Source organism: Salarias fasciatus, unplaced genomic scaffold (assembly GCF_902148845.1).
Source record: "Salarias fasciatus unplaced genomic scaffold, fSalaFa1.1, whole genome shotgun sequence".
Taxonomy (NCBI): Eukaryota; Metazoa; Chordata; class Actinopteri; order Blenniiformes; family Blenniidae; genus Salarias; species Salarias fasciatus.
The window spans coordinates 936,571-957,140 of NW_021941377.1; the positions used below are offsets into that span (position 1 = coordinate 936,571).

The following is a 20,570-nucleotide window of genomic DNA, read 5'->3' on the forward strand; positions in this document are numbered from 1 at the left end:
CGAACAAGATGATGTAACATAAGTGGGGAAAATGTCATGTTATATGTACGTTTTCACAGGTATGAAAAGGTGTGCGCTCTGCATTTTTTTTTTTGCTCTCAGTTATAATGGAGCCGGATGGGGAAAAAAATCTCGCGCTTCTCACAAACTGGGGCCTCTACGGTCCAAACTAAAAGTCTGACTGCTCTGAAAGCCTCACCAACTGAAAGACAACTAATTTTCCTATCAAACGTGACATTTTGGTTCAGTTTTGCCAAATGGCAAAGGAATAAGGAGCAGTTGTTTTTACACAGCTGACAGGAGCTGTCAATCAAACTCTGACACTCAGTGCCTTCATTCAGTGATTGTCAAAAGTTGAAACAGATTCAACCTCAAATTAATCTGATGAACCAGAGGCAACGCGGGGAGCTGCACTCGTCGACCAAGTGAACCCAACGAAGTACAGCTCTCTAGCTAAGCTCTGTAGAGGAGTTGCCTACATTCGCAGGGCCGTGAAGAAGTGGTTGGCTAAGGTTAAAAAGATCCCTGTTCCAACAAGGTGGGAGGTAGCCCTGACCGTTAACTAACCACGAGGGCGTCACTGGTACGATTTTGCGGGTGAGGTCTAAAGCCTGGGTAATACAGGGCCAAAGACTCGCAAGAAACATCATTGACTCATGCATGCACTGCCGGAAGTCCAGAGCTAAGATGTGTAAGCAGGTGATGAGTGAGCTTCCACTCGAATGCACAGAAACCAGCTGCACCTTTCGGGTTCACGTCGCTGGACCTCTTCGGTCCTTATATTGTGAGAGACGCTGTGAGGCGAAAGGGTGACGATGAAAGTCTGGGGTGTGGTGTTCAAGACGTCGTGGAAGACCTATCAACCGAAGGGTTCCTGAAAACGTACCAGCGTTTCACAGCGCTCAGAGGTCACCCAAGAAAACCGTGGCCGGACCGAGGGACCAACTTTGCGGGCGCAAGACCGGTGTCGAAAGATCGGTATGACAGCAACAAAAGGAACTGACTGGATGAGGGTGTTTCACCCAGCGGACTCTCCTCACCGCAATGGGGCGGCGGAGGCAGCAGTCCGTGTACTGAAGAGAGCACTGAGTAGTGTTTGTGAGGAAGGTAACCTGACGGTACTGGAGTTTCAAACCTTCCTCTTTCTAGCTGCCAATCTGTCAAACGAAAGACCTATTGGGGCTAGGGCCCAGGTGCAAGACGAGGCAGTGGAAGTCATCGCTCCCAACTCTTTGCTACTTGGTCGTGCTGGGCCCAGTGGAGATACTCGTGGATTCAAGGATCCAACCTACCCTGTCGTGCGTTTGAGGGCAATCCAGATTGAGGTGGACAAGTTCTTGATGCGTGTGGGAGGGATATGTGTATATAAGCTTGCCGTAAGGGGGCGTGGTTTGGTGGTAAGTTCATTGTTCATGTTCAAGAGTGTACACGGTGCAAGAAACACATCTGATCCCGAAGATATTATAAAAGTGAGAAGGAGTTGACCCGGTAGATTGGGCAGATTTCTTATTGTTCAGTGTGAAATCTTCTCAATCAAGCTAAATCATGTAAATTTATACGGCCCCAATGACGACAGTCCTTCTTTTTCAGAAATTTATTTTGTTTTATCTATCTCGGTATATTATAGGTGGAGACTTTAATTGTACACTTCAGCCAGAAATTGACCGATCAACAGGAAGAGATGATACGTCACATCCTCAGCATCTATTTCAAAAAGCTGGTCCGACAGTATTATTATCTCAGACCATGCTTCAGTGTCCCTATGCTGAAATATTCAGCACGACTTAAATTCTGCCACAAGATGGCGCCTTCAACCCTTCTGGCTGAAAGATCCCAGTTTTATAGAGTATATTGTTATTCAGAACAATGATTTCTTTATAAATATCTTTGTAGTATTTTATATATTTATAAAATTATTTAATTAATTAATTTATTAATTTATTAATTTATTTATTTATTTATATATTTATATTTATAGTATTTATAGTATCTTTATAGTCTTTTTGGCTGAAAGATCCCAATTTTATAGAGCATATTGGTGTTCAGATCAATGATTTATTTATAAATAAATAACTTTATAGTATTTTATATATTTATATAATTGATTATTTAATCAATTAATTAATTTTATATATTTATATTTGTAGTATTTATAGTATGTTTATAGTCTTTCTGGCTGAAAGATCCCAATTCGATAGAGTATATTGTTGTTCAGATCAATGATTTCTTTACAAATAAATATCTTTATAGTATTTTATATATTTATGCAATTGATTATTTATTTAATTAATTAATATTTTTATATTTATAGTATCTTTATAGTCTTTCTGGCTGAAAAATCCCAATTTGATAGAGCATATTGTTGTTCAGATCAATGATTTCTTTACAAATAAATATCTTTATAGTATTTTATATATTTATACAATTGATTAATTAATTAATTAATTAATATTGTTATATTTATAGTATCTTTATAGTCTTTCTGGCTGAAAGATCCCAATTTTATAGTGTATATTGTTGTTCAGATCAACTACGACGCTAACAGCTGGGATCCAGCCGCTGGACGCGCAGACACAAAAAAGGCATTTATGAGCTTATCTCACTTTGTAAATGATCGGGATAGGTAGGGCGTGGGTCCAAAATCTCCGGAGTATTCCTTTAACACAAATACAAAATCGTTACAATTTCAATGGTTGAGCAGGTTCTACATTACACCTGCGAAACTACACCGATTTAACCCCTGCATACCCGATTTCTGTGTGACGTGGGGATCAGAAAGGCACACTTTTTCATTTTATGTGGTAGTGTCAGCATGTTTTATCGTTCGGCGAAAAAGTGTTAAATCCTAGGCAGGAAAGTTCCTCTATCTCCTAAAATGCTTTGGAAAAAAAATAAGCTAGACAGCAGAGAACAGACTTGACAAGTTTCGGGAAATATGGACTCTTTTCTACAAATTTCTTGAGAAAAATAGCATATCTGTTGATGGTTGGATGGACGACTGATTTTCTTTGTAGTTTCTAATGTCATTACTGTTATTTTATTTGGTTATTATAAATGCGGTGCCTCACTTGTGTGTGTGCAGGTTTTTTTTGTTGTTTTTTCTTTCTGTTTTTTGTTTTTGTTTTTGTTTTGTTTTTGCTTTTTTGTCCATTTTTTGTATGTATGTTCTGTTGAAATAACAAAAATTAAATAAAAACATGTTTGAAAAACATGAAAAAAACACATGTCCCTCCCTTTCCAAACCGGACGCTGAGAGGCACTCGTGACCCCTGGACGACCCAGGGACTGCTTATAAGTTCCGAATCTGAAACAGGTTCGGCTCCTATGGAATCTTCTGGTATGACCACGAGGATTCGGAGTGACGGAGCGCTCTGGCGGTCATCCATTTAATTTAATTTAATTTAATTTAATTTAATTTAATTTAATTTAATTTAATTTAATTTAATTTTATTTTATTTTATTTTATTTTATTTTATTCCAGTACATAAATTACCCAAGCAGCCACAACATAAAACAATTCCACTACATGGATTTAATTTGAATATTTTTGCAAAAATGATCCTATTTTAGCTTTATTTGTTTTGCTTTACTCGGTGTATTTTTCCTCATTTTAGCTATTTCTTGGTTTTTATTTTTTTTGTATTTTGTATTTTTTTTATTTTTTAACTCTTGTATACACTTTGTGTTCTTTTCTTGGAATTTTGATTCCCCTTTTAAATATTTTATTTCAATAAATGAATATTTGTAACAATATTTAGAGCTTTCAAAGACAAATAACTATTGGATATTTTGTGTACTGTACAGGTTCTAATTTGAAATATTACATGTATGTATATATATATATATATATATATATATATATATATATATATATATATATATATATATATATATATATATATATATTTATATAGCTTTCATATTTTTAAAATGTAATTAAATGTATTATTTTAAACCAGTTTAAGACCAGTTGTGTTTTTAAACACTTTATGGATTATTTATTTATTTATTTATTTATTTATTTATTTAGTGTTTTATTGTTTAATTGTTTTCAGGTTTTATTTTGAATGAATAAAACTTTTCTCTCGTTGCGGTTTACGTCCTGACGTCACCTTGCGCCTGACGTCATCGCCGCGCGTCCGTCCTATAATCCTCCCCCCCGTTAGCAGAGCTGGTCGGCGGAACGTGGCTAACGGTTAGCGGCTAACAGCGGCGCCCCCCTCCCGGTTGGGTTCGGTTCGGTTCTGAGCGGGACGACAGACAGCAGGTGAGACCCGGAGGCTCCTCTGGCTCGCGGCGGGGCCGGCGCGCCTCCGGTCCGTCGGTGTTTCACGGCTCTCCCGTCGGTGTTTAGCAGCAGGGAAGCTCCGGTCATCACGTCACGCCAGACTCCATTAAGAAGTCCGCCGAAACAACGCAAATCTGGATTTTACGTGCTTTTCCCGCGTGGCAGCTGCTTGCTCTCACGCGCACCCAGTCCGGAAGATACCCCTCTGTAATTCGGCTCACGTCTCACGCATTTACCGGCCCTCACGTGCACTCAAACCCGACTTTTAGCCTCCGACCGGCCCGTCGACCTCGCTCTGTTTATTCCCTGCTTCGCACAACGTTGAGATCCCTCAATCTGATCCGGTTGGGCCCGGTTCTGTTACCTTCACGCGACTCATTCCGCCGCCGAATTATCCGCACGCACCTGACGCGTCGACACATAATCATTTAATCCATTTGGAGTTGATTTTTCCGTGCGAAATGTCAAGAAATGGATAAAATTGTCGGATTTTAAATGGAGTTTGGTGTGCTAGCATGCTAAGCTAACGGGCCGTGTGTCATCACGCAGGCGACCCCCCCCCCCCTCCAAAAACAAAAACATGTCGGACCACAAGCGCCTCGCCTTCTCCATGATCCAGTTCCTCCACCAGCAGCTGAGGGCGGGGAACTTGAGCGCCGGGGCGCAGGAGAGCCTGGAGGGTGAGGTGCACACACACACACACACACACACACACACAGTAACACAAACAGGTGTGTGTTATTCACTTGTGTTTTACATCAACTTCCTGTCTGTCTGTCTTACTTTCTAGTTGACTTCCTGTTTCTCACTTGTCACTTAATGTCTTTTCCGCTTCACTTCCTGTCTCAGACACTGACTTCCTGTCTCTGACGCTCACTTATATCCTCACTTCCTGTCTCTGACACTCACTTCTTACCTCACTTCCTGTCTCTGGCACTCGCTTATAACCTCACTTCCTGTCTGACACTCACTTATAACCTTACTTCCTGTCTGACACTCGGTTCTTACCTCACTTCCTGTCTCTGACACTCACTTCTTACCTCACTTCCTGTCTCTGGCACTCGCTTATAACCTCACTTCCTGTCTGACACTCACTTATAACCTTACTTCCTGTCTGACACTCGGTTCTTACCTCACTTCCTGTCTCTTAGGCTCACTTATAACCTCACTTCCTGTCTGACGCTCACTAATAACCTCACTTCCTGTCTGACGCTCACTTATAACTTCATTTCCTGTCTGACGTCACTTCTTACATCATTTCCTGTCTCTCGCATTCACTTTTAACCCCACTTCCTGTCTCTGACAGTCAGTGTTTACATCACTTCCTGTCCCCGCGACTCCTCTTTGTCACTTCCTGTCTATAGCACTTAACATTTTACATCACTTCCTGTCTCTGACACACTTCCTGCCTGTTAAACTCACTTCTCACCTGACTTCCTGTCTCTGACGCCCACTTCCTGTCTGTGCCGCTCACTTCCTGTTTCCTTCCTGCCTCCCCCACCAGTGGCCGTCCAGTGTCTGGAGACGGCGTTCGAGGTGTCCACCGACGACCAGTCCCTCGCCGTCCCGCTGACGTTACCGGAGATCTTCGCCGCCGCCACGTCGACGTCGTCGTCCTCGGTGAGAGCCCCGCCCACTTCCTGACTCCGCCCCCTCTCCTGGGTCCAGTTGTTGTGTTAATGTTGTGTATCTCCCTGTTTGGTTGTGTCAATGTTGTGTTGTTAATGTTGCGTAATTATGTTGTGTGGTTATGGTGTTGTTGTGTAGTAATGTTGTGTAGTAATGTTGTGTAGTGATGTGTTTTAATGTTGTGTAGTAATGTTGTGTAGTGATGTGTTTTAGTATTGTTGTGTAGTAATGTTATGTAGTGTAGTTGTTGTGTAGTAATGTTGTGTAGTAATGCTATGTAGTGTAGTTGTTGTGTAGTAATGTGTTGTAGTGATGTGTGTGAATGTTGTTGTGTAGTAATGTTTTAATGTTGTGTAGTAATGTTGTGTAGTGATGTGTTTTAATGTTGTGTAGTAATGTTGTGTAGTGATGTGTTTTAGTATTGTTGTGTAGTAATGTTATGTAGTGTCGTTGTTGTGTAGTAATGTTGTGTAGTAATGCTATGTAGTGTAGTTGTTGTGTAGTAATGTGTTGTAGTGATGTGTGTGAATGTTGTTGTGTAGTAGTGTTTTAATGTTGTGTAGTAATGTTGTGTAGTGATGTGTTTTAATGTTGTGTAGTGATGTGTGTTAATGTTGTTGTGTAGAAATGTTGTGTATTATGTAGTGTAGTTGTGTAGTAGTGTTGTTGTGTAGTGTAGTAATGTTGTGTTAATGTTGTGTAGTAATGGTGTTGTGCAGCAATGTTGTGTAGTGTGGTCGTTGTGTTGTGTAGTAATGTGTAGTAATGGTGTTGTGTAGTAATGATGTGTAGTAATATTATTGTGTGGTAATGTTATGAAGTGTAGTTATGTAGTAATGTTGTGTAGTGTAGTCGTTGTGTTATGTAGCAATGTTGTGTTAATGTTGTGTAGCTATGGTGTACTGTAGTAATGTTGTGTTAATCTGTGGAGTTGTGTAGTAATGTTGTGTTAATGTTGTTGTGTAGTAATTTTATGTAGTTTAGTTGTTGTGTAGTAATGTTGTGTAGTGATGTGTTTTAGTATTGTTGTGTAGTAATGTTATGTAGTGTAGTAATGTTGTGTAGTAATGTGTAGTAATGTTATGTAGTGTAGTTGTTGTGTAGTAATGTGTTGTAGTGATGTGTGTGAATGTTGTGTAGTGATGTTGTTTTAGTGTTATGTAGTGATGAATGTTAATGTTGTGTAGTAATGTTTTGATGTTGTGTAGTAATATTGTTGTGTATTAATGTTATGTAGTGTAGTTGTGTAGTAATGTTGTGTAGTGTAGTTGTGTAGTAATGTTGTGTAGTGTAGTTGTGTAGTAATGTTGTGTAGCGTAGTCGTTGTGTTGTGTAGTAATGTTGTGTTAGTGTTGTGTAGTAATGGTGTTGTGTAGTAATGTTGTGTTAGTGTTGTGTAGTAATGGTGTTGTGTAGTAATGTGTTAATCTGTGGAGTTGTGTAGTATTGTAGTGTTCTTCATGTTGTGTTAATGTTGTGTAGTGTAATGTTGCGTTGTTGTTTTGTGTTTCAGTCGCAGGCGAACAACAACTCCCTGAGCGAGGAGCAGCAGGCGGAGGCCGAGCGGCTGAAGAGCGACGGTCAGGCTCCGCCCACTTCCACTTCCTCATCACTACTACTTCCTGTTTCCTGATCCTCACTTCCTGTTTTCTGGTTCTAACTTCCTGTTGCCCATTGCTTCCGGCCTTCTGATCCTCACTCCCTGTCCCCACTCCCATCACTATCTGGATTCTACGTTCTGGCCCCTCCCCCTTCACTTCCTGTTTCCTGACCCTCACTTCCGGTCCCTTGGTGTTCATTTCCTGCTTTTGGATCCTCTCTTCCTGTCTGCTGATGCCCATTTCCTGTCTTCATATCCTCACTTCCTGTCCTCATATTCTCACTTCATGCTTATTGATCCTCACTTCCTGTCCTCATATCCTGACTTCCTGCTTTTCTATCCTCACTTCCTGTTTTTTTATTGCCATTTCCTGTCTTACCCTCACTTCCTACTTTTTGGTCCTCTCTTCCTGTCCTCGTATCCCAATTTCCTGCTTTCATTCCTCACTTCCTGCTTTTTGCTCCTCACTTCCTGTCCTCATATCCTCACTTCCTGTCCCCTCCTCCTTGACTTCCTGTCTCCTCACAATCACTTCCTGTCTTCTTACCCTCACTTCCTGCTTCCTGATACTCTCTATCTTCATGTCCTCACTTCCTACTTTTTGGTCCTCACTTCCTGTCCTCATATCCCAATTTCCTGCTTTCATTCTTCACTTCCTGTCATATCCTCACTTCCTGCTTTGTGCTCCTCACTTCCTGTCCCCTGATCCTCAATTCCTGCCTTCTTACCCTCACTTCCTGTTTCCCGATACTTACTCCCTATCTTCATATCCTCACTTCCTACTTTTTGGTCCTCACTTCCTGTCACCTGATCCTCACTTCCTGTCCCCTGATCCTTGACATCCTGTCTCCTCACAATCACTTCCTGTCTTCTTACCCTCACTTCCTGTCTCCCAACACTCACTTCTTATCTTCATATCCTCACTTCCTGCTTTTCTATCCTCACTTCCTGTTGTTTTATTGCCACTTCCTGTCTTACCCTCACTTCCTACTTTTTGGCCCTCTCTTCCTGTCCTCATATCCCAATTTCCTGCTTTCATTCTTCACTTCCTGTCATATCCTCACTTCCTACTTTTTGGTCCTCACTTCCTGTCCTCATATCCTCACTTCCTGTCCCCTCTTCCTTGACTTCCTGTCTCCTCACAATCACTTCCTGTCTTCTTACCCTCACTTCCTGTCTCCCAACACTCACTTCTTATCTTCATATCCTCACTTCCTGCTTTTCTATTCTCACTTCCTGTCCCCGCCCCCTCCCTTCCTGTCGGCCGTCTCCCAGGCAACGACCAGATGAAGGTGGAGAACTTCTCGGCGGCCGTGTCCTTCTACTCCCAGGCCATCGCCATCAACCCCCACAACGCCGTCTACTACTGCAACAGGTCAGAGGTCAGAGGTCACGGAGCACGGCGGGCGTGCACGTGGCTCCCCGTGTGTGTGTGTGTGTGTGTGTGTGGCAGTACAGTGTTTAAACATCAGTGTGCGTGTGGGTCTACTTGTATGTAACAGTGTTACCAAGTGTGTGTCTCTGTTGTGTACCAAGTGTGTGTCTATCTTTGTAGTGTGTATTGTTGTGTATCTCTCTGTTGTGTTACTACAGAGCTGCTACTGTCTAAACTGTTGTGTATTTTGTGTAGTGGTGTTGTGTACTCTTTTTGTTGTTAATGTTCATCTCTGTTGTGTTGTGCAGTAATGTGTTGTTGTTTTGTGTGCTAAAATTGTGTAGTAGCATTGTGTTGTTGTTTAGTAAGGTCACGTAGTAACGTGTTGTTGTGTAGTAACGTAGTCGTGTTGCGATGTTGTTTAGTAGCATGTTTTTGGGTACTAGTGTGTTGTTGTGGTGTTGTTGTGTAGTAACGTGTAGTAACATGTTGTGTTGTTGTGTAGTAACATGTTGTACAGTATCGTGTTTTTTGGGTAGTAAAGTTGTGTATCTCTGTTGTAAAATAATGTTGTGTTGTTGTGCCATTGTGTAGTAATGTGTTGTGTAGTAATATTGTGTTGTTGTGTAGTAACATTGTGTTGTGTAGTAACGTGTTGTGTCATAACGTGGTGTTGTGTGGTAATGTTCTCGTTGTGCTGTTGTGTAGTAACGTGTTGTGTGTAGTAACATGTTGTTGTGTAGTAACGCGTTGTTGTGTAGTAACATTGTGTTGTTGTTGTTGTGCGGTAACATTGTGTTGTTGTGCAGTAACATGTTGTGTTGTGTGGTAACATTGTGTTGTTGTTGTGCGGTAACATTGTGTTGTTGTGCAGTAACATGTTGTGTTGTGTGGTAACATTGTGTTGTTGTTGTGTGGTAACATTGTGTTGTTGTGTGGTAACATTGTGTTGTTGTGTGGTAACATTGTGTTGTTGTGTGGTAACATTGTGTTGTTGTGTAGTAACGTGTTGTGTTGTTGTGTGGTAACATTGTGTTGTGTTGTGCACTAACATTGTGTTGTGTTGTGCACTAACATTGTGTTGTTGTTGTGTGGTAACATTGTGTTGTTGTTGTGTGGTAACATTGTGTTGTTGTTGTGTGGTAACATTGTGTTGTTGTTGTGTGGTAACATTGTGTTGTTGTTGTGTGGTAACATTGTGTTGTTGTTGTGTGGTAACATCTTGTGTTGTTGTGTGGTAACATTGTGTTGTTGTTGTGTGGTAACATTGTGTTGTTGTGTGGTAACATTGTGTTGTTGTTGTGTGGTAACATTGTGTTGTGTTGTGTTGCAGGGCAGCAGCTCTGTCTAAACTGGGGAACTACAGCGGGGCGGTTCAGGACTGTGAGCAGGCCATCAACATCGACCCCCAGTACAGCAAGGCCTACGGACGCATGGGGTACGCACTGACTAGTCCTCTAGTCCTCTGACCAGTCCTCTCCTCTAACCAGTCCTCTGACTAGTCCTCTCCTCTACCCAGTCCTCTGACTAGTCCTCTCCTCTAACCAGTCCTCTGACTAGTCCTCTAACCAGTCCACTGACGAGTCCTCTACCCAGTCCCCAAAGCAGTCCCCTAACGAGCTACCATAACGAGTCTCCCCTAACAAGCTACCATAACGAGCCTTCTCTAACGAGCTAGCATAACGAGCCTTCTCTAACGAGCTACCATAACGAGCTACCATAACGAGCCTTCTCTAACGAGATACCATAACGAGTCCCCCCTAACAAGCTACCATAACGAGTCTCCTCTAACGAGCTACCATAACGAGTCTCCTCTAACAAGCTACCATAGCGAGTCTCCCCTAACGAGCTACCATAACGAGTCTCCTCTAACGAGCTATCATATCGAGTCTCCCCTAACGAGCTACCATAACGAGTCTCCCCTAACGAGCTACCATAACGAGTCTCCTCTAACAAGCTACCATAACGAGTCTCCTCTAACGAGCCACCATAACAAGTCTCCTCTAACGAGCCACCATAACGAGTCTCCTTTAACGAGCTACCATAACGAGTTTCCTCTAACGAGTGTACCATAACGAGTTTCCTCTAACGAGTGTACCATAACGAGCTACCATAACGAGTCTCCTTTAACGAGCGACACTAACGAGTCTCCTCTAACGAGCTAACATAACTAGTCTCCCCTAATGAGGTACCATAATGAGCTACCATAACGAGTGACCTCTAACAAGTCAACCATAACGAGCTACTTTAACGAATGTCCTCTAATGAGTGTACGATAACGAGCTACCATAACAAGTGTCATTTAACGAGTCAACCATAATGAGCTACCATAATGAGTGTTCTCTAACGAGTGTACCATAACAAGCTACCATAACAAGAGTCCTCTAAGGAGCTACCATAACAAGCTACCATAATGAGTGTCCGCTAACAAGTCTACCATAACGAGCTACCATAACAAGTGTCCTCTAAGGAGCTACCATAAAAAGCTACCATAACAAGCTACCATAACGAGTGTCTGCTAACAAGTCTACCATAACGAGCTACCATAACAAGTGTCCTCTAAGGAGCTACCATAACAAGCTACCATAACGAGTGTCCTCTAACGAGTGTACAATAAAAAGCTACCATAACAAGTGTCCTCTAACAAGCTACCATAACGAGCTACCATAACGAGCGACCTCTAACGAGTGTACCATAACGAGCTACCATAACGAGTGTCTTCTAAGAAGTCTACCATAACAAGCTACCATAACAAGAGTCCTCTAAGGAGCTACCATAACGAGCTACCATAACAAGCTACCATAACAAGCTACCATAACAAGCAACCTCTAACGAGTGTACCATAACGAGCTACCATAACGAGTGTCTTCTAACAAGTCTACCATAACGAGCTACCATAACGAGTGTCCGCTAATAAGTCTACCATAACGAGCTACCATAACAAGAGTCCTCTAAGGAGCTACCATAACAAGCTACCATAACGAGTGTCTGCTAACAAGTCTACCATAACGAGCTACCATAACAAGTGTCCTCTAAGGAGCTACCATAACAAGCTACTACCATAACGAGTGTCCTCTAACGAGTGTACAATAAAAAGCTACCATAACAAGTGTCCTCTAACGAGCTACCATAACGAGCTACCATAACGAGCGACCTCTAACGAGTGTACCATAACGAGCTACCATAACGAGTGTCTTCTAACAAGTCTACCATAACGAGCTACCATAACGAGCTACCATAACAAGCTACCATAACGAGCTACCATAACGAGCTACCATAACAAGCAACCATAACAAGCAACCTCTAACGAGTGTACCATAACGAGCTACCATAACGAGTGTCTTCTAACAAGTCTACCATAACGAGCTACCATAACGAGTGTCCGCTAATAAGTCTACCATAACGAGCTACCATAACAAGCTACCATAACGAGTGTCTTCTAACAAGTCTACCATAACGAGCTACCATAACGAGTGTCCGCTAATAAGTCTACCATAACGAGCTACCATAACGAGTGTCCGCTAATAAGTCTACCATAACGAGCTACCATAACAAGCTACCATAACAAGCAACCTCTAACGAGTGTACCATAACGAGCTACCATAACGAGTGTCCGCTAATAAGTCTACCATAACGAGCTACCATAACGAGTGTCCGCTAATAAGTCTACCATAACGAGCTACCATAACAAGCTACCATAACAAGCAACCTCTAACGAGTGTACCATAACGAGCTACCATAACGAGTGTCTTCTAACAAGTCTACCATAACGAGCTACCATAACGAGTGTCCGCTAATAAGTCTACCATAACGAGCTACCATAACAAGCTACCATAATGAGCTGCCATAACAAGCTACCATAACGAGCTACCATAACAAGCTATCATAACGAGCTACCTCTAACGAGTGTGCCATAACGAGCTACCATAACGAGCTACCATAACAAGATACCATAACGAGCTACCATAACGAGCTACCATAACGAGCTACCATAACAAGCTACCATAACGAGCTACCATAACAAGATACCATAACGAGCTACCATAACGAGCTACCATAACGAGCTACCATAACAAGCTACCATAACGAGCTACCATAACGAGCTACCATAACAAGCGACCTCTAACGAGTGTACCATAACGAGCTACCATAACGAGTGTCCGCTAACAAGTCTACCATAACAAGCTACCGTAACGAGTGTCTTCTAATGAGTGTCCTCTAACGAGTCTACCATAACGAGTGTCCTCTAACGAGTCTACCATAACGAGTGTCCTCTAACGAGCTACCATAACAAGGCTGCACTAACGAGCTACCATAACGAGTCTTTGGTTTTGTTTCTTTTGATTTTTTTCCCCTTCTCATTATTTGTTTTTAAAGGAGCACAGCGTAGTTTGCTCGTTTAATGCGAAACACCGACCCCTGCAGGCCTTAGGCGTAACTGCAGCTTAGTGAAAAGCTCGTGTCTGTGGCATGCGCCCATGTACGTGCCCAGAAGAGGGGAACTCCTTCCTCGCTCTTTTAGCAGAGGAAAATAGGAGCGACTGCGATCTTGCAGAAATAGCTCTTGCTGCCCATCAGGCAAAGGTACAAACATGTGTGGGTGTGAATAATTGAAAATTTAATATTTAAAACAGCGCTGTGCTCCTTTAAAGTGTAACTTTGTATCCATTGTAAATGTATTGTTTATTCTATTTATTCTATTTTATTCTATTTTATTTTATTGTTATTTTAAGTTCATTATATATGCAAGCATGTTTTGTTGTTTAATACTTTTTTTTTCTTGTATATTGTTTATATATATATTTTTTTGTTTTTCTATATTTTTAATTAATACTTTGTAGTGTTTGTAATTCTGTTTACAGTTCATAATATATCTGCAGTTGTAGTATAAATATTTTTGCATGGATCTTTCTCTTTTTGTATTTATTTTTTTCATTTGTTTTATACTTATTTAAGTATTTTTATAATTAGACTTTTTGGAATGTATTTTAATTTTATTCCCATTTATTATTTTATTGTTCTTTTTATTTTATTTGTATTTTTTAAATTTATTTAAATAAGATAAAATATATATTTTTGATATTTCTGATTATATTTATACTTATATTCATAATTTTTTATATATATATTTTTTAGTATTCGTTTTTATATCATTTTTAGTCATTGTATTTATAAATTTCATTACATTGATTTTTTGGATAATTTTATGGATTGTTAATTAGGTATGAGGAATAAATACATTTATTAATGGTGTGTGTGTGTGTGTGTGTGTGTGTGTGTGTGTGTGTGTGCGTGTGCGTGCAGCCTGGCCCTGTCGTCCCTCAACAGACACTCGGAGGCCGTCTCCTTCTACCAGAAGGCTTTGCAGCTGGACCCCAGCAACGAGACGTACCGCAGCAACATGAGGATCGCCCAGGACAAGAGCCAGGACGGGCCGGTGAGGAGGGGGGCGGGGCCTAAAAGGGGCGGGGCTTAGCCGGGCATCAGTAATTTTTTTTTTAAATTTTATTTCTTTTTTTTTTGTTTGTTTTTTTCATACATTTAATTTTATTTTTTTGTGTATTTTTTTTATATTTCATACAGGAGGGGGCGGGGCCTAAAGGGGCGGGGCTTAGCCGGGCATCAGTAATTGTTTTTTTTTTTGTTTTATTTCTTTTTTTTGTTTGTTTTTTTTCATACATTTAATTTTATTTTTTTGTGTAGTTTTTTTTTATATTTCATACAGGAGGGGGCGGGGCCTAAAGGGGCGGGGCTTAGCCGAGCATCAGTAATTGTTGTTTTTTTTTTATTTTATTTCTTTTTTTTGTTTGTTTTTTTCATACATTTAATTTTATTTTTTTGTGTATTTTTTTTATATTTCATACAGGAGGGGGCGGGGCTTAGCCGGGCATCAGTAATTTTTTTTTTTAATTTTATTTCTTTTTTTGTTTGTTTTTTTTTTCATACATTTAATTTTAATTTTTTTGTGTCGTTTTTTTTATATTTCATATATAATGCTGCTTAAATGGGCGGGGCTTAGTGGGGGCATCAGTAATTCATTTTATTTAATTTTATTTCATTTTTTTATTTTAGTTTTATTTTTTTACATAATTAAGTTACTTTTTTATATTTCATATAGGAGGGGGCGGGGCTTAGCGGAGGCATCAGTAATTTTTCAAAAAATTTTATTCCGTTTTATTTTTTTCTTTATTTTTTTGCATTTCATTTTATTTTATTATGTATTTTGGCTATTTTTTTAATATTTTATATAGGAGGGTGCGGGGCCTAAAGGGGTGGGGCTTAGCGGGGGGGGGGCATCAGTAATATTTTTCAATTTTATTTCATTTTGTTATTTTTATTTTAATTCTTAGTTTTTTTTATGATTTTATATTATTTCTTTTATTTACCGGAGTTTTTTTTTTCATATATTCTTATTTCGTATTATTTTTGGAATCTTTATGAATGTATTCATAGCATTTGTCTGTTAACATAGAAGGGGGCGGGGCCTAAAAGGGCGGGGCTTATTGGGGGCATCAGTATTTTGTTAAATTTTATTTTTATTTATTTCATCTAATTTTAATTTTTATGTTATTTTTATATATCTACATATTATGAATATAAATTTAATATTTTTATGATTTCGTTTTTAATTAATTTTTGGAGTTATTTTTTATTGTATATATGTATATAGATTTTAATTTATTTTTGGAATCTTTATGAATTTATTCATAGCATTTATCTATAAATAGAAGGACAGGATGGGCCAGTGAGGGGGCGGGGTCTAAGGGGGTGGGGCCTATAGGGACTAGGGGTGGGGCTTAGTGTGGGCATCAGCATGAGTATTTTTTTTTTTAATTTGATAAAAAATAATTGATTAAATCTTTTTTTTGTTATACATTTTTTATATTTTATAGATGTATGTATTATGAATATAAATATACATTTTTTTTTGTATTTTTTTATTTAATTAAGTTAGATATATTTATTCTCTTTTTTGTCATATTTATAATCTTAAAATATACATTTTTTTAAATTTTATTTATTGTATTTTTTTGTATATTTCATATATATTATATATATTTTTAATCATATGTCATTTTTTCCAAATAAAATTGACGATATTTGTCGTGTAGGCATCTATGGAGAATATACAGAAATATAAAAAATATAAAATATTTTAATATAAAACTAAGTTTATGTAATGATGTAATGAGTTTTTTACATTTTATTTTTTTATTAAAATTATTAAAAATGTTAAATTATTTACTGTTTTATTTAAAAAACATTTTATATTCATTTTTTATTCATTTAATTTTATATATATTTTGTATTGACCTCTGATTGGCCCTCTGTTGCCGTGCAGTCTCCGGGAGTGGGCGGAGTCGACCTGGCCGGACTGCTGAGCAACCCGGGGTTCATGAACATGGTGAGACACGCACACGCACGCACGCACACACACACACACACACACACACATACACACACACACACACACACACACACGCTTTGAGTATTTTAACTGTTTAAATTGATTTTCCAAATTTTTTAATGATTTTTATTGTAGATATTTTCGTTGAAATTAAAGGTTCAAAACTTAAATATATTCAAATAAAATAAAAAAGTAAAAATCTACTTTGGAAAAATATGGTGATCTAAAATGAAATAAAATCATATGAAATTTTATTGACATTTTTTTCATTGAAATTTTGTCTGAAAAATCTGGAAAAAAATCTAAAAAAATAAATTGAAATGCGCTTTTGAAACAAAATATTTTTTATTAAATTATATTCCTTTAAATTTAAAATAAAATATAAAAATATCAAATATTAAAATAAAAGCAGTGCAAACAAAACAAATTTTAAGCCGTTTAAAATTCAATTAATATAAAAAAATAAATAAAAGAGAATATATAAAAATAATTTGAGAAATTCCCAATTAAAATATTCAGATGTTTCTGAGGAAGGATTTTTTTTTTTTTTTATCATAAATATTACTTTACTGTTATTTTAAATATTTAACTTTTTGTCGATCATATTTATTAAATTTTAATATATATAAATGTATTTATAGATATATTAATATATATTAATAGATTTTTAATTAATTATTTTTTTGGATTTTTTAAACATTTATTCTTATTAAAATAGTAAAATAAGTTGAGATATTTAAGTAATTAAAAAAAATTAAAAGGATATTAAATCAATTAAATGTAAAAATAAGTCAAATACCAATTACAAATAAAATAAAAATCAAAATTCTACAGTACATTTTTAATTTTGCTTAGTTTTCCCTCAGAACAGATTATTTTCCCTCAGAACAGATTATTAGACAGGCTCTTATTTTGAAATGTGGTTTCTGTCTGGTCGTCACGGTAACGCCTTGTTTCCCTCTCCAGGCGTCGTCTCTGATGAACAACCCTCAAGTCCAGCAGCTGTGAGTCTCCAAGCCCCGCCCACACACTGGTCACTAGCCCCGCCCACGGACCACGCCCACGTTTTGAAACCCGATGCCGTCCACGATGGAATCCATACCTCACTTCTAATCCCTCTAAACCCCGCCCATTTTTCTAGCAACACTCCCAAATAAAGTGCCTAACCACGCCCCCTTATGCGCTCTAGCCACTCCCACTTTGTTAATTTGAAAAACCACTGTATCCTCTAACCACGCCCACTTTGTGCTCTGACCACGCCCACTTCATTCTCCTAAGATCCAACCTCATCATTTAACCACACCCACTTTATTCTCTAAAATCTCTTGATCACCCGGCCACGCCCACTCCAGCATTTAACCAAACCCACGTTGTCGCCTGACCACTCCCACTTTGTTATCCAACCACGCCCACTTTATATAACCACACGCCAACTGCATTCTCTCAAAACCCCATGTCATCCTCTAACCACGCCCACTTTATTCTCTAAAAATCCAAGTCTGTTGTCTAACCACGCCCACTTTATTCCAAAAATAATTGTAACCTATAACCACGCCCACTGTATCATTTAACCACGCCCACTTTATTCCAAAAATATCATATAACCACGCCCACTGTATCATATAACCACTCCCACTTTATCATATAACCACACCCACTTTATTCCAAAAAATAATTTTAACCTATAACCACGCCCACTGTATCATTTAACCACGCCCACTTTGCCATATAACCACGCCCACTTTATTATCTAAAAATTTGAACTTCATCGTCCAACCACGCCCACTTTACCATATAACCACACCCACTTTATTCTCTGAAAATCCAACTTAATCATCTAACCACACCCACTCCGTCATGTAACCACGCCCACTTTATTTTCTGAAACTCTAACTCCATCCTTTGACCACGCCCACTGTATCATAACCGCACCCACTTTATTCTCTAAAAATCTAACCTCAGTCTAGCCACGCCCACTTTGCCATATAACCACGCCCACTTTATTATCTGAAAGTCAAACTCCATCCTTTGACCACGCCTACTTTACCATATAACCACACCCACTTTATTCTCTGAAAATCCAACTTAATCATCTAACCACGCCCACTCCGTCATGTAACCACGCCCACTTTATTTTCTGAAACTCTAACTCCATCCTTTGACCACGCCCACTGTATCATAACCGCACCCACTTTATTCTCTAAAAATCTAACCTCAGTCTAGCCACGCCCACTTTGCCATATAACCACGCCCACTTTATTCTCTGAAAGTCAAACTCCATCCTTTGACCACGCCCACTTTACCATATAACCACACCCACTTTATTCTCTGAAAATCCAACTTAATCGTCTAACCACGCCCACTTCGTCATGTAACCACGCCCACTTTATTCTCTGAAAATCCAACCTCAGTCTAGCCACGCCCACATTGCCATATATCCACACCCACTTTTTTTTACAAAACTGATTTCATCCTCTAACCACGCCCACTTGGTGCTCTGGCCATGCCTGCTTTGTTATATAACCACGCCCACACCATCATAACCACGCCCACTCCATCACTTAACCATTCCCACTGTGTTCTCCAACCACGCCCACGTTTCTTTGTAACTCCGCCCCCTGCAGGATGTCCGGGATGATGACGGGGGCGTACGGCGGGGCGGGCGGCGCCTCGGCGCCCTCGGGGGCGGGGCCCGACGGCGGGGCGGCGGCGGCGGCGGCGGCGGCGCCAGGGGGCGGAGCCTCAGCCACCGGCGACCTATCAGGACTCATCCAGGCGTGAGTGTTAGCGGTAGCGCTGATGCTAACAGCAAGGCTACTAGGAATGAGCATGCTAATAGCGGCAATGCTAACAATGCTAATGCTAGATTTAATGCTAACAATGTTAATAGTTATTAATCTATTAGCTAATCAAACCATTAATGCTAATAGCAACTTTTATGCTAACATTTCCCATAGCAGTGAAGCTAATATTTATGATGCTAACAATGCTAATAGTAGCAGTGCATAATAGTGTTAGTGCTAACAATGCTAATATTAGATATAATGCTAACATTTATTATAGCATTGATGCTAATACCTACAGTTCTAATAATGCACATATCAGTTGTTATGCTAGCATATCTTGTAGCATTGATGCTAATAGCTACAGTGCTAACAATGTTAATGTTAGCTTTGATGCTAACATATCTTAAAGCATTGATGCTAGTAGGAAGTGCTAGCAATGAAAATAGTAGATCTCATGCTAACGGTTGTGATGCTAACACGTTTTAAAGCATTGATGCTAATAGCTACATTTCTAGAAATGCTCATAGTAGCACTGATGCTAGCAATTATCGAATCACTAATATTAGCGCTGATGCTATTAGCTGTTACGCTCACAGTGCGAATAGTAGCGCTGATGCTAATGGCTTTGGTGCTAGCAGTCGATAGATGCTAGTTAATTCTAACATCTTTAGCTAGCAGCTAGCGCATGCTACTCGTAATGTTAACGACAGTGGTTAGCAAATGCTAAACTAGCATCTCCTGTGTCTTGCAAGCATGCTAATGAATATATTAACAGTTAGCATCTGCTAATTTAGCATGTTCTGCGTGTTGTTAGCCTGCTAATATGTATATTAGCAGTTAGCATATGCTAGCTGTTCTACCTTCTTTTTTGTTGCTAGCATGTTAATTTTGGTTTTAGTGGTTAGCATATGCTAAGTTAACGCAGCAAATAGTTAGCATGGGTAGCATGTTAATGTATTAAAAGTTAGCATATGCTAACTGATTATAGCAAGTATTTATAGCATTCTTAGCATGTTGGCAGTTAGCATTAGCTAGCCATGCTAACCTAGCATGTCCCGTATGTCAGTGGTTAGCGTATGCTGACTGATTATAGGAAATATTTAGCGTTTCTAGCATGCTAGTGTGTACATTAGCGGTTAGCATTAGCGCCCCGTGCTAACCTAGCGTGTCCGGCGTCTCGCCAGCGGCCAGCAGTTCGCCCAGCAGATGCAGCAGCAGAACCCGGAGCTGATCGAGCAGCTGAGGAGCCAGATGAGGAACCGGACGCCCAGCTCCGGCAACGAGGAGCAGCACTGATTGGACGGCCCCCGGACACGCCCACTTATAGCCCCGCCCTCCCACCCTCCCTCCCTTCTCTTTCATTAAAAAGGCAAAAAAGAAACAGACGGTCTGACTGGTTTTTATATGAAATACTCCAAAGTCGGAAAAACACAATAAGAAAAAAAACACAAAATAAGAAAAATACACAAAAAATAAGAAAAATA

The 20,570-nt window shown here is 39.4% G+C and overlaps 1 protein-coding gene across 1 annotated transcript; it reads left to right on the top strand.

The window, feature by feature from the left end:
* The first annotated feature begins 4,136 nt into the window (after positions 1–4,136).
* Positions 4,137–20,445, top strand: sgta (small glutamine rich tetratricopeptide repeat co-chaperone alpha). Its single transcript, XM_030087258.1, has 11 exons — positions 4,137–4,267; positions 4,838–4,968; positions 5,793–5,908; positions 7,431–7,497; positions 8,793–8,892; positions 10,226–10,330; positions 14,197–14,329; positions 16,235–16,297; positions 17,267–17,304; positions 18,925–19,077; positions 20,271–20,445. Exons 2-11 carry the CDS (start codon positions 4,869–4,871, stop codon positions 20,380–20,382), a joined length of 987 nt encoding a protein of 328 aa, XP_029943118.1. The 5' UTR covers positions 4,137–4,267; positions 4,838–4,868; the 3' UTR covers positions 20,383–20,445.
* Positions 20,446–20,570: the final 125 nt, after the last annotated feature.

Excerpts from the sequence above, each read along its gene's own strand:
- sgta (XM_030087258.1), top strand. The coding sequence starts at position 4,869 with ATGTCGGACCACAAGCGCCTCGCCTTCTCCATGATCCAGTTCCTCCAC. Across the intron at positions 5,909-7,430 it reads CGTCGACGTCGTCGTCCTCG|TCGCAGGCGAACAACAACTC; the intron begins GTGAGAGCCCCG and ends TTTGTGTTTCAG. Across the intron at positions 14,330-16,234 it reads ACAAGAGCCAGGACGGGCCG|TCTCCGGGAGTGGGCGGAGT; the intron begins GTGAGGAGGGGG and ends GTTGCCGTGCAG.